The sequence below is a fragment of the Dromiciops gliroides genome, chromosome 5 (genome assembly GCF_019393635.1).
Source record: "Dromiciops gliroides isolate mDroGli1 chromosome 5, mDroGli1.pri, whole genome shotgun sequence".
In the NCBI taxonomy this organism is placed as follows: domain Eukaryota; kingdom Metazoa; phylum Chordata; class Mammalia; order Microbiotheria; family Microbiotheriidae; genus Dromiciops; species Dromiciops gliroides.
In genome coordinates this window covers 183,329,590-183,342,957 of record NC_057865.1, presented here as the reverse complement: position 1 = coordinate 183,342,957, position 13,368 = coordinate 183,329,590, and the positions used below count along the sequence as shown (strand labels likewise).

The 13,368-nt window shown below is 35.9% G+C and overlaps 1 protein-coding gene across 1 annotated transcript in view; it reads right to left on the bottom strand.

Moving 5' to 3' along the window:
• PLCZ1 (phospholipase C zeta 1) overlaps nt 1-13,368 on the bottom strand; it is a 71,835-nt gene that overhangs the window by 14,972 nt on the left and 43,495 nt on the right. Inside the window, exons 8-9 of the mRNA XM_043968214.1 lie at nt 12,290-12,459; nt 6,484-6,601 (exon numbers count right to left, since the gene is read on the bottom strand). Coding sequence (XP_043824149.1) covers nt 6,484-6,601; nt 12,290-12,459 — 288 coding nt within the window. The remainder of the gene's footprint in view (nt 1-6,483; nt 6,602-12,289; nt 12,460-13,368) is intronic.

Here is a 13,368-nt window from a genome sequence, read left to right as displayed (position 1 = left end):
TTCCTGTGCAATATTGATCTTTGCAGCATTGGACTTTCATCACCAGACAAATCCACAGCTGAACTTCCTTTTGGCTTTGGCACAGCTGCTTCACTCTTTGTAGAGTTACTTGTAATTGCCCTATACTTTTCCCCTTTAAGGTATTGGATACCTTCTGGTCTGAGAGGCTCATGTTCTGATACCATTTCTTTTATCATGCTAATACTGTCCATGAGGTTTTCTTTACAAAAATATTGGAGTGATTTGACATTTTCTTCTCCAGTCAATCACCTTTTGCCAGAAATCTGCACTATGACTTGTTCATCTTGAGTAATACTGTATGGCATAGCTCATAGATTCATCAAGCTGCACAAACCCCTTTTCCATGAACAAGCAGTGATCCAGTAGAGCCAAAATAATTTATAGCAGCTCTTTTGTGATGGCAAAGAATTGGAAATCGAGGGGATGTTCATTAATTGGGGAATAGCTAATCGAGTTGTGGTATAGAATTGTGACAGAATGGTTTGAGAGAAACCTGAGAAAATTGATATGAACTGATACAAAGTGAAGTGAGCAAAACCAGAAGAACATTGTATACAGTGACAGCAATATTATAATAATGATCAACTATGAAAGACTTAGCTACTCTGATCAAGACAGGGATCCAAGACAATTTCAAAGGACCTGTGATGAAAAAATGTTATCTCCCTCCACAGAAAACTAATGAACCCTGAGTGCAAGTTAAAGCACACTTTTTTTTCACTTTATTTATCTTTCTTGCTTTTTTTGTTTTTTTCCCCACATGGCTAATATGGAAATATGTTTTGCATGACTTCAAATTTATAATTAATATCATATTGCTTGCCTTCTCACTGGGTGAAGGAGGGGCAGGAGGAAGGGAAACAATTTAGAATTCAATTTTTAAATAGATGTTAAAAATGTTAGACATAATTGTGAAACATTTAATGAAGTAAATAAAGACTCCATGTCTTGTACTCTACTGTACTCCCTAGCTGTTCAACCTCCTTTCACTCTGTTCCTCCACCCACTCTCCTTCAAAGAGCTTTTTTTTTTTTTTTGCAACACCCAACTCTTCCAAAGCACTGGCCATTAAGACCTCAGCAGAAGGTGGACTGAGCTGTGAAGTTGTGTTTTTTGTCAGTCCCAGGGATTTGAGAGGATACTGACTGAGCACGAGGTAGGCATTAGTTCATGAAGGTTTTTACCTTCCTTTGGGTTCCTGCTGCCCAAAACCATGAAGACAGCTGGAGTTGCTTTATCTTTGGTGTGTTATTTCTGCATTAGAGATGGTTGAGAGGTAAGGATCAGAGAAAATGTCTAATCCTTCATCTTATTGGGCAAATGATCTGAAATTTCCCTGTCATTTTTTGTATTTGAATTATTTCCTTTGAATCATTTAAATCATTTCCATTGGAAAAACTGAGGAATGAAAATGTTTAAACGACTTACCCAAAGTCATGTAACTAGTTAGTGGTAGATTCACCCTTTTCTCCAGACCTTTAACCCAGTGATTATTCTGGTCACCTTAAATGATTGATATTGCTCTTCAATTTGGAAACTATCAAGTATTTTAATGATTCTGTACATCCCTCAAAACAAAAATCTATGTCTTCTGATGATGATAGCTATGAATGTCTATGAATCATGGAATAAAACAACTTCCAAAAATCAATATTTCAGATCACTGATCAATAAATAGATGCATGGTAGGGTAAGGGCATATTACTGCTATTCATTATTATAGTGATGAAGATGATAACTAGCATTTATATAAAACCTACCATGTGCTAGACATTGTGCTATGCACTTTATAAATATTATCTCATTTAATTCTCACAATAACCCTGGGAAGTAGGTATTATTACTATTCCCATTTTATAGTTTAAAAAACTGAGGCAAATAGTGAATTCCCCAAGGTCACACAGTAGCAAATGACTGAGGCTGGATTTGAACTTGTCTTCCTGACTTCAGGTCCAGAGCTCTACCTACTATATCACCTAGCTGCTACCTATACGCATAGATAGGTTGTACCACTGAGGAATTATTTGCAAGAAGCAATATAAAAGGTAATATCAATGAGTGTCATGAAAGTAGTATAACATGCTTTTTACGACTCATGTAATGGGAGGACATCCTAGAATGTTAGGTAGAATGATGTGTAGAAGATTTCACAGATGTATATGATAGGAATCCCAAAAGGGTAAGAAGATATGTATCTATTGGGATCTGAACTATTGGAAGGAATATGTATATTAACAAAATCAGAGATCTAATTATAATATCAGAGAGTTCCAGTTACATATCCAAGTATTACTTTCTAAAGAATAGAAAATCACTCCATGCAAGGGGCCATCTTTGCTATTTTTAAGCCAAATTTTTCTACTTTGTGACAGACATCCAAAATTACAAATATAACTTTACTTAATTCTTAATATTCTACATACCCCAATCTTTACTTCTGTTACTTAATGAAGAGCCAACGTGAAAAATAATCAAATCTAGATTACATAATAGGAAAAGGGGTAGCACAACTCCTAGAATTCCTTTTGCTAGAATTCCTCCTCCACTTTGTGAAGCCTTCATTAAGGCACATCATAGTGTGCTTTTTCTCTGACATCCTTCTGTAGTCCTGAAGCTGCCTTTCCCCCAGTGTGTCTAATTTGTACTTGAATCCTAATGCAGACACACACTGCAGATAGTTATTGCAGTCCTATAAATGCTGCTAGGATACTAATGAGAAGTCTAAATCCTCCAAACCTTCCAAAGTTCACAAGGTTCTCTACTGGTCAAGGGCAAGGGAAAGAAGGAATTTACTCAAAGGGTGTTGGTTGAAACTGCATTCTCTCTTATTCTGGCAGATCACTGAATGACCAGATTATGAGGTAATATGAATCAGTTCCTTATATCTTTTAAAATTAAATCTTTATCAGAATAACTGGTTGCAAATGTTTCCCAGTTACCTGTTTCCTTTATAATTTTAACTATATTTGTTTAGTTTACAAGCAAGCTTTTGCAAACAATGGATATCATCTCTAGTATCTCACAATTGACCAAAAATATAATGTAAAACCTATCCACAGACATAGATGTATGAATATACAGATATACATTCATATATATGCCTATACATGTGTATATTAATTTTATGTATGCATGTATATTAATTATATATACATATAATATATTAATTATGTGTATACATATTATTCACTGTGTGATTATATACACATATAATGTACATATATTAATTATTATATATTTCAATGCAATGCATGTATGATGCATGGGTTATGTACTGTGATGAAATAATGAGATTTAGCAGATCCTCAAAGACCCACCTGGAGATTAATCTAGACTGATTGAATCAAGTGAGACTGATTAACTACTGATTAGCCTACTTCAAGTTAACTGGATTGTAATCACACCTTGAGAACACCTTCAGAACCAATGGATTTGGATGATGCCAACCAATCAGCTTGAAGCAGTGTGTAAGGACCACCTCTGTTCCAGACCTATAAAAACCTTCCACAATCGGTTTGCTGGAGAGAGTTCGTGATTGAAGCAGGTTTGTGGCAGAGGACTTGAGGAAGAACCAGACCAGGCTGGAACTCTAGGCTAAATAGGCTTTTTTCTTAACTTTCTGAACTCCATGGGTATATCTGTATGCTTTAATAAATGTTTAATGCCCAAGGACTGGTGCTAAAGCTTCTAATTTAAGGCGACCACAATTTAGATTTTAAACATCATGGTACATATAGAAAAACATGTAAATGCAACTATATGCATGTATATCTATATATGCATGCATCTTTGTATGTGAATATATCTTATGTTCTCAATATTTTTGGTCAATTATGAGATAGTAAAGAAGAGAGCCATCTTTTGCAAATGCTTGTTAATAAAACAAATGCAGCTAAAATTAGAAGGTAAGCAGGTAATTGGGAAACATATTTGTGAAAAGTTACTCTGATAAAGGTCTAATTTTCAAAATATTCAAGGAATTGATTCAGACTATTCTCAGAATCCAGACATTCAATCATTTGCCAGTATAGGAAAGAATGCAGTTCCAATCATACCCCTGGGACTAAATTGTTTTCTCTATAGAGATAGAGATAGAAATATAAAGACTTAGTGCAATGCCTTATAGGCTCTTTTATAAAAAGGCATCTCCTATCCATGAATCAATAGCATATGAGATTCCTTCCACGTTGTGTCTCTCTGATACTAAAAACCAGAAGAGGCATAAAACATAGAGATATATGATCAAGAAAAGTATTTACAGCAATGAAGGAGATCCAACACAGAGTCTAGGGCAAGAAAGGATTCTCTGTAGGTAATGAAGTACTTCAGATACTTCTGTTTGTGGGTGACATTGTATTGATTGCATTAAGCACTATGATACTGAAGAGTCTCCAGGAAGATGTTTATGATTATTCAAAAGAGTTTGACTGGTCTATCCAAAGAAGAAAGACCAAATGGATGGGAAGTGTTTATTTTTCAGATTTCAGCATGCATATTATTTGACACATATATTGCTTGTCCAATGGTATGTTTATTCGGAACAGACAAGATAAACTGACAATGAACTGGGTTCATAATTGAAAAAGAAGGAAAATTGATTGGATTGCTTTCAGGAAACTGCATTGCACTTTTACTAGCACCAAGATTTCCATAACAACCTAGGCCCATATTTTCAATGCCAGCATTTGACCAATATTGCCATTATTTTCACTACCTCCAAAGAACAAATGATACTTATCCTACAAAGAGCAATGGAAAGATGCATAATGGATATGAGCAGCCTACTATATAAAACCAGCAAAGACCTATAAAGCAGAACAGTAGTGTACAATGTCATCTAAGGATTGTATAACAGAAGAAATAGTAACAGTGAGACATGACAGCTAAACAGCAAAGGTATCCAGAATGTTGTATGGACACCTTGTGGTAAACCTTTGGGAAGAAATGAATGAGAGTTCCACATTATGGTTATGAATAGATGGGCTGTGATATGTCTAACTGAAGGGAATGCCTGAATTGATGAGATCAAAGATCCATTTGGGTATCTGAGAGAGTATATAAAGCCCATTGAGAGACAGAGAGGCTGACAGAGACAGAGAGACAGAGAACTCCCATAAGCTCTCCTATTTATAGCACACCTATATTGTTGTGTCCATTTCTTAGTATCATGTTTTAGAAGGGATATTTATATGTTTTAGAGTTTGCCAAGGGGAGGACACTAATGAGGAAACTTGAAACCATTTATATTTTATAAAATGATTAAAGGAAATGGGAGTGTATAATCTGAAGAAGGCTTAAAGGGAGACCTGGTAGCTATTTTGAAATGTTTAAATGATTTTCACATGAAAGAGATATTTCATTATATATGGCCCTTGAATTAAAATCAGTAAGTAGACTACACAAGGAGGAAGAATTCAGCTCAACATGGCTTCCTAACAATTAGAAGCATCTAAAAGTATAATGGCCTTTATCAAGAAGTAATGATTTCCTTGTCACCTTAAATCTTTAATTGAAGGTTGGATAAAAAAAAATCATGTTTATTATAGAGGTTTCATGATTTGGATGATTGAGATAATTTCTGAGATCTCTTCCAATTCTAACATTCAGATGTCACCAGTTCCTCTCTCTAGCTGCTACCAAAAGTACTACCCAAGCTTATTCTACACTTCATAAGGCCAAGCACTAAGGTGTCCTCTGAGGGAAGAAGGGAGTAGGGACCAGACCACTTTAGTGACCTTTCATGACATATTGTTTCCATGCTTGGCCACAGGATATATATTAAGATACTTCAATTGGGGTTTGGAGAATAATCCCCCAAAGGATCAGTGGGAGATAAGATCATCTTAAAAGTCATTTTGGTTCATTCCAGAATAACTTGGGATTTAGGATCATATAAGGATCCCTCAAAATCCTTCCCCTAGGTAATGGAGTGTTCCTAAACTCTTATTTAACCTCCAAAGTGTCTTGGATTCTCAAGCTTATAAATATCTGAATTTGGACATTCAAGAATTATTTAGACTAGAAACAAGTCTCCCCAAGCCGCCAAGTCTAACTTGGAATCTACAAATCCCTAACCTAGAAAAAGTGAGGAATCTCAAATATATTATGTTTTGTCATGACATTCAATATTCTTTATTTTGTGCTTTTCTATTTGGAGCTTGAGAATTGAGTTTTCTGCAGCTGGTAAACAAGTACTGTCAACGATATATTAAATAATAGAAAACACAGTCATGATCAATAAAAAAACCACTGTAAGCCAAAAAGAATGATTGTATGAAGAGTCTTAAAAAGTTTCTGTTTACCCAAAATTTTAAATCTGTTCATTAATAACTCATATTACATTTTAATGATCTTGAATCTAACACAAAAGGTATAATATAAAATCATGACAATTCAACTCACAAATAATATCAATGCAAGATTTCATTTTTTAAATCCAGAAAAAATTACTTTAGAACTTACCATTTCTTCTAACTGCATGAGTCTGTTGTTTTGTTTGGTCATCTGGAATGCCATATATTTCTATCAGCACTAGTGGGTCATTCCTATAAGCAAGAGGCAACTGGAAACCACTTATGAGCTGCACAAATGGAATTTAAATATAAGAATAATTTTGGAGTATAAAAATTTTCATCAGAATTAATTTGCAACATAAAAAATATATTCAGTAAGGGGCAGCTAGGTGGCACAGTGGATAAAGCACCGACCCTGTATTCAGGAGGACCTGAGTTCAAATCTGGCCTCAGACACTTGACACTTACTAGCTGTATGACCCAGGGAAAGTCACTTAACCCTAATTGCCCCGCAAAAAAACCAAAACCAAAACCAAAACCTTTATATGTATATGTATATATATATATATATGTACACACACACACATATATATACACACATATATATATGTATGTATATGTGTTTGTATGTGTATATGTGTGTATATATATGTATATGTGTATATGTATATGTATGTATGTATATATATATATATATATTCAGTAATACAAGAAGCTAAGGTTCAGATAACACTTTATGTATCATAGACCCCCAAAGACAATGAAACCAGATGAATGTCTCCTTTCAAATTCCAAAAAACACTGTTTCTTATCTTAGAATATCCAGATAACAGAATTTATATGAGAATTATTTATTAATGATTTTTTGCTTTATCATCTCTAACTAATTTCCATATAACTGATAGAAAGCATACCAGAATTGGAATATAACTGTATCTTATAAAATATAACTTTTATATATATGCAACCAAAACTCCAGGAGAAGGGGGAGAGGGGAAGGGAGGGAGGGAGAGAGGCAGAGAGGGAGAATGAGAATAAGAATAAAAATAAATTTTAAGCCAATGGGTTAACTAAAGCAGGGGTTCTTTTTTTTTTTTTTTTTTGGTGAGGCAATTGGGGTAAGTGACTTGCCCAGGGTCACACAGCTTGTAAGTGTCAAGGGTCTTAGGCTGGATTTGAACTCAGGTCCTCCTGAATCCAGGGCCAGTGCTCTATCCACTGTGCCACCTAGCTGCCCCAGCAGGGGTTCTTAATCTGAGGTCTAAAAACTTTTCTAGAAAAATATTTTGGTAACTATTTTGATATTATTGGTTTCTTTGTATTTCTGTTTGTATTATTTGTTGCATTTTAAAATATTTCTAGAAAGGGATTCACCAGAAAGGGACTTCACCAGAATGCTAAAGGAATCAATGATTTTTTAAAAGGGTTTTTTTAAGTGATCACAAAAATTTAACTCATATTTAATTCATTTAGAACTGAAAGGACCCTCAAGAGACCATCTGTTCCAGCCTTTAGGCTGTTAACACAGAGTGGTATACCAGAAATCCAAAAGACATTTGATTTGGAGTCAGGAGATCTAAATTTGAAGTTCAATTCTACTATTTAATGTGTGACCCTGAAAAAGTCATTAACCTTCAATCTCCTCATCTTTAAAATGAGGATAATAATGTATGCAGTATCCAACTCACAGAGTTTTTCATATAGAAAGCCCTAGAGTGATGCATCAATAATGAATTATGTCCTGGCAATTCCAGCCACACCATAATATTGTTTATTATAACTCCATATTAGTGACTTATCACCCTATTGGACTGGTAGTTTAAATACACATTATATTATAAAGGGTAGGTTACCCTCCATATATAAGGGGCTGATACTACTGTTGAAAGGTAGTATAATGTTTCCTTATATGCTGAAGTTTTTGTCTTCCTCTCTCTCCTTAACCCAGATTTCTCTAGGTTCGTTTTAGATTTGTAAATGTAAAATCATTGGCAAATGGTATTTCATACATTCATCACAAATTGGCTTGTACTTCTCCACATTTTCCATCAAGATTCTTATCTCCCCAATTTTGCATGACCCAAGGGAAAAACATACTCACATTATAGTTTAAAACACATTAACTAAATGAAATCCAATTTTAAAACATACAATATTAAAATTCTGGGTGGCTAAACAGTACTCAGTGCTATCTTCTTCTCCCTACCTTAAAAGCTGAGTTCCCAACTTGACTTTTTCCAGGGGAACCCAGGTGACATATGGAAGGAGTAATAATATCCATGAAGTTATTCTCCACTTCTCCATTTAGCCACTTCTGGTATAATCCTTCCCCTCCCAAGTTGCCCTTTTCTGAATGTTTTCCACAGATACATGAGACTGAGGAAAATAACGAAATAGACCCTTTCCCAGAATTCACTAGTATAGTGATTTGGAACTAAAGGAAAAAAAAAACTTCTTGGAGAGAGATAAAGGAAGCATTTCCATTCTGTGAGCTGCAAAGAAACTCAGGACCAGGTTGCAATGTAAAAGAGATACATCCTTTCCTTATCCTGTAGAGCAAGACCACCAGCAAACTGTAGAGCAGCAATCCTAGTGCAAGTGGAAGCAAAAAATTCTGGAATGGACTGGTGACACAGAACTACCTCATAGACATGAAGTCTCTGAAATCTTCTTTTCCTGTTCCCCCCACTCTTTGAAGGGAAGAGAAGAATGGCCCTCTGTTAACTGTAGAAACCATTCAGTTTCTTTTCTCCTCTCAAAATGGGTGGAGTTAAGGGAAGAGAATCTATTTTATTTCCCATTACAAGCCAGTAAGATAACCAGTTCATTATAAATTGTTTGATGTTCAATTGCTTATTAATATTATTATTATTTGAATTCACATAATATCCCTTAAATAAAGATCTCTTTGGTTTGGGTCCAGTCCCCAGCCAGATACACCAATACTTTTTTTTTTTTGGTGATGCAATTGGGGTTAAATGACTTGTCCAGGGTCACACAGCTAGTAAGTGTCATGGGTCTGAGGACCGGATTTGAACTCAGGTCCTTCTGAATCCAGGGCCGGTGCTCTATCCACTGTGCCACCTAGCTGCCCCTACTTTTAAAAGAGAATCTCTCTCTCTGTGTGTCTCTCCATCCCTCCCTCTGACTCTTTCTGTGTCTCTGTCTCTGTCTGTCTCTCTCTCTTTCCCTCTCCCTCTTTCTCCCCTCTCTCTTTCCCAATCCCTCCCCTGCCCACACAAACCCCAGATCTACACTACTTTCCCTTTTAATACAAGCAGGGAATATCTTAGAGAACCTCTTTTCTTTTTGAGTAGAATTTTAGAATTTAGAAAGTGAACAGAATTTTTTTTACAAGAAAAAAAGAAATGGGAAACAGGTTCAAAGCCAGCTGGGTGAGAATTTCACTGTTATGGACCATGGTTTACAGGAAGCAGCAATAGTATACCCTCTTGCTCTCCCTATTCTCTCTCTTTTGCAAGTTCTTGGTCCAAGTAGTAACTGAAACAGCAGTGATAGCCAGTACACTGTGTAGCAACTGGCTATCCCAGGCCTATCTCTCTTCAGAGGATGGAAGGGGGAGACAGTCTTTCCCCAGAGAAGTCACATTCCCAGTGGTTTTTGGATAAGTAGGTTCTTATGATGGTTTCTAGTCTATCCTTCCAGCTTCATCACCAGCTACAGTCCACCCCTTCAATTGAAAGAGAGGCTACACACCTAAACCATCATCCCCTAGACTAGCTAAAAAGGCTATTGTGACTATTGAAATTCCATATAGGAACCGTCTCATTGGTGATAAAGTCATTGCACTTACTGAGACTGGGTGTCAATGTCAGCTTTGCCCCTTGTACAAGGAAGAATTTTTAACATAAAATCAGACACCTACAGTGAAGCTATACCCAAATTATTATTATTTTTCTGGAAACCTTTTGCCATGTTTGGGGACTCTGCCCGTGTTATTGATAAACTTCAGTACCTAAAATCAAGTACACGCACATGCTTTTGTTAGGAAGCTCTTCACTGCCCTCACCACCACCACAGTCAAAGTCTCAAGGATTATTAGATTATATATTCAGAGCTAGAAAGGATTTGAGACACTATCAAGTATAACACTGAAATTTTACAGATGAAGAAACCAAACCACAAAGCCATTTGCCTAAAATCACACAGATAAGATTTGAACTCAAGTCCTCAAACTCTATTGCCAAGGTTCTTTCCATTGTGCCATGAATGAGGCTGACACCCTCCACTCCTGCTCTCACACATCATTGTCCCTGTGTCTTGGGCAGGGCTTTCTGCATATCTAGGCATCTGTATAGCTCTCCTCTATGACTCCTATGCTGCAAACATTGAATTCTAGACACATTAGGTGAGTAGAGGAGTAGCCTACTCTTACACCACAGGCATAATAAACTCCATCCAAAATCATTACCCAAATCTTTATATAACCAGATCTCTGCCATGCAGTCCCTTTCTGGCATGCTTCTCTAGCCTAGGTGACTGGCATTAAAGCCAGGCAATCCTGTTATGGTCTCACAAAGCCATCTAGTCCTTCAGGTTTGTATTTGCTTCACTAATCTATATTTCATTTTCCACCAAGTACATTAACCTGATTCAGTGCTAATAGAGCTTGGTACTTTGAAATGATGAGTTAGTCCCCTTACTGGCCACTGAGCAGAAAGAGATGACTCAGTAGATATTGAAGACAGTAATCTCAAACTTAGTGCTGCTTTCCTTTATGGCTTTGGATTTTGTCAGATCTATTTAGGGGTTGTGGAGAGCAATGGTTTGCCTATGCCCTAGCCTGGCTGTAATGTGACTTTGAGCACAAGTCCTATCTTGACCCTGGACTTTGAGCTGTCTTTTTAGTGTTTATTCCTGCCTAATCTTTGATGAATAAGTATTTGCACCCGAGATGGACTTGTCTAGGATTGGAGGCAATCTTGTAAGTTAGAAAAGTCTACAGGTCCTTGATCCTTCTGGTTGCAGTTGACTGGGGCCACAGTGGGAAAAGTCCCCAGCAACTAGTCTACCACTTGAAGATGACCACCAACAAGAAGATGGGACCATTTTGCCAAAAGATCAGGACTAGAAAATGTTTGGGCAGTACAGAATCAACATGAATAACTGATTATTCAGAAATCCTTCAAACTACTTCATGTTCTAATGAGGTTTAAACATCAGTCTCCCAAGATGCTGTACTAGTAGTTGTAATTTAAGTTACTAAACTTTGTTCAAGTTGTTCTGTCAATGCATTCTATGAGTCTTTTAGCATTTATCTTTGTGTTCAGGAAATAAATGTTCCATATTTTATTTACATTGATTCTTATTCTCTCTTTTGAGAAAACATGAAACAAAACCTAGTAATTAAACAATTCATCTCTGAGATGTTGGGGTGGGTATTTAATGATTCAAAAAGTAGAAAAAGGGGAGCCTAACAACTGTCATTAAAGGTCTGTCTCCCTCAACTCACCCTAGTTGGTTTCTCATTGGTCTAAAGCAGATGAGCCCTTTGAGATAAGAGTGTGGTTACAATGTCCTATTCTCTTGGGTCCAGCTGGGTCTTTAATTTTAGACTAGCTTATGATAAATCTTCACATCTTTAATAGATTTAGATCTATACAAAATGACCATAACCTTGATCATCTTTATTTTGAAATCTTTTCATTTTTACATATTCCTGTCAAAAATGTGACATGGAAGATTTAATGCTTCACTTGGACACAGAAAACATGGATTCAAATCCTGCCTCTTAACCCTGGATAAGTCACTTAACATCAACCTCTTCTAGTCCCAGTTTTCTCACGTGTAAAATGCAACCAATATTACATGTATTATGTTTCACAGTGTAGTTATGAGGCTCAAGTGAAATAATGTTTATAAAACTCTTTGCAAGCTTTAAAATGCCATACAAATGTTAGCTTTTACCAATGGGAAATATGGGCCAATATTCAGAAAACTGCCATCAAACGTACCCTTATTGAAAGTGTAGTTGGATTATATTCTTTAAATTCATTTGGAGAGAAGTTTAATTTAGGATTTCTCAGTATTTCTGGTTTTAAAAGATATCCACAGCCACCATTATCTAGAAATTTCCCATTTTGCAGATCCATTGGTAATCCAGGAGTTTGGAAATTTAAGGCCACTGTGAAAAAAATCCATTATTATGTTTTGACGAAATGGAAGCTGCATTTAAGAAATATCCAGTGAATTAATCCATTTTAAATAAATCATGCTACATTTTGAAAGACTATATGACATTGAAATAGTATTCTTATTTTAGTTGCATATTCTTCTTTTGTCAGTTATCCATAGGCCTTCATCAATTTTTGTGAACCTGAATTAGAAGGATTAATGACTAAGATAAATGATGATACAAATCACAGAGAATGTTATTCTTTTAAATCATATTCAGTGCATATTGCAGAGGAGAAATAGATAAGAAAGGAAAGAGCTAAGAAATAGCAGAAGAAAATAATCATTAGGATTCATTGATTAATTTCTTCTGATATTTCTCCACTCTTTAAGAGATAAAGGTAGCATCAAAATTATGAATTTCTTAGGAGAAAATGGGATTGCCTCTAATTGATAAACTGGAGAACTCGGAGACCTTGACAAGAAAGGCAGATGAGTTCTAATTTCAATGTAACAGTCATTTAGACAATGCTCTGATTGGCTACCTTGCAAATAGAAGTAAATTGTTAAAAATCCTAGTTGTGGTTTTTCTCAGCTCAAGAAGTGAAAAATTTATTGCATTCTGGGAACTCGAAGACAGGTTCAAGTCCTATTTTTCACATATACTTACTGAGTGACCTTGAAAGTCTCTCCCTATCTACTGCATCCTCTCTGCTACCTTCATTCTTTTCCAAGTCTCCTTCATCCTTTTAAAAAAACCCTCACTTTCTACAATCATCCTTGACCAGTATTATCTGCTGTCTCTATTTACCTTTTCTGTTAAACTCATGAAAAAGTCCTCTCTACTAGGTACCTTCACTTTCTCTATTCTCACTCTCTTTTCAACCCTCAACAATTTATCTCTGGCTTTTAATCTTAT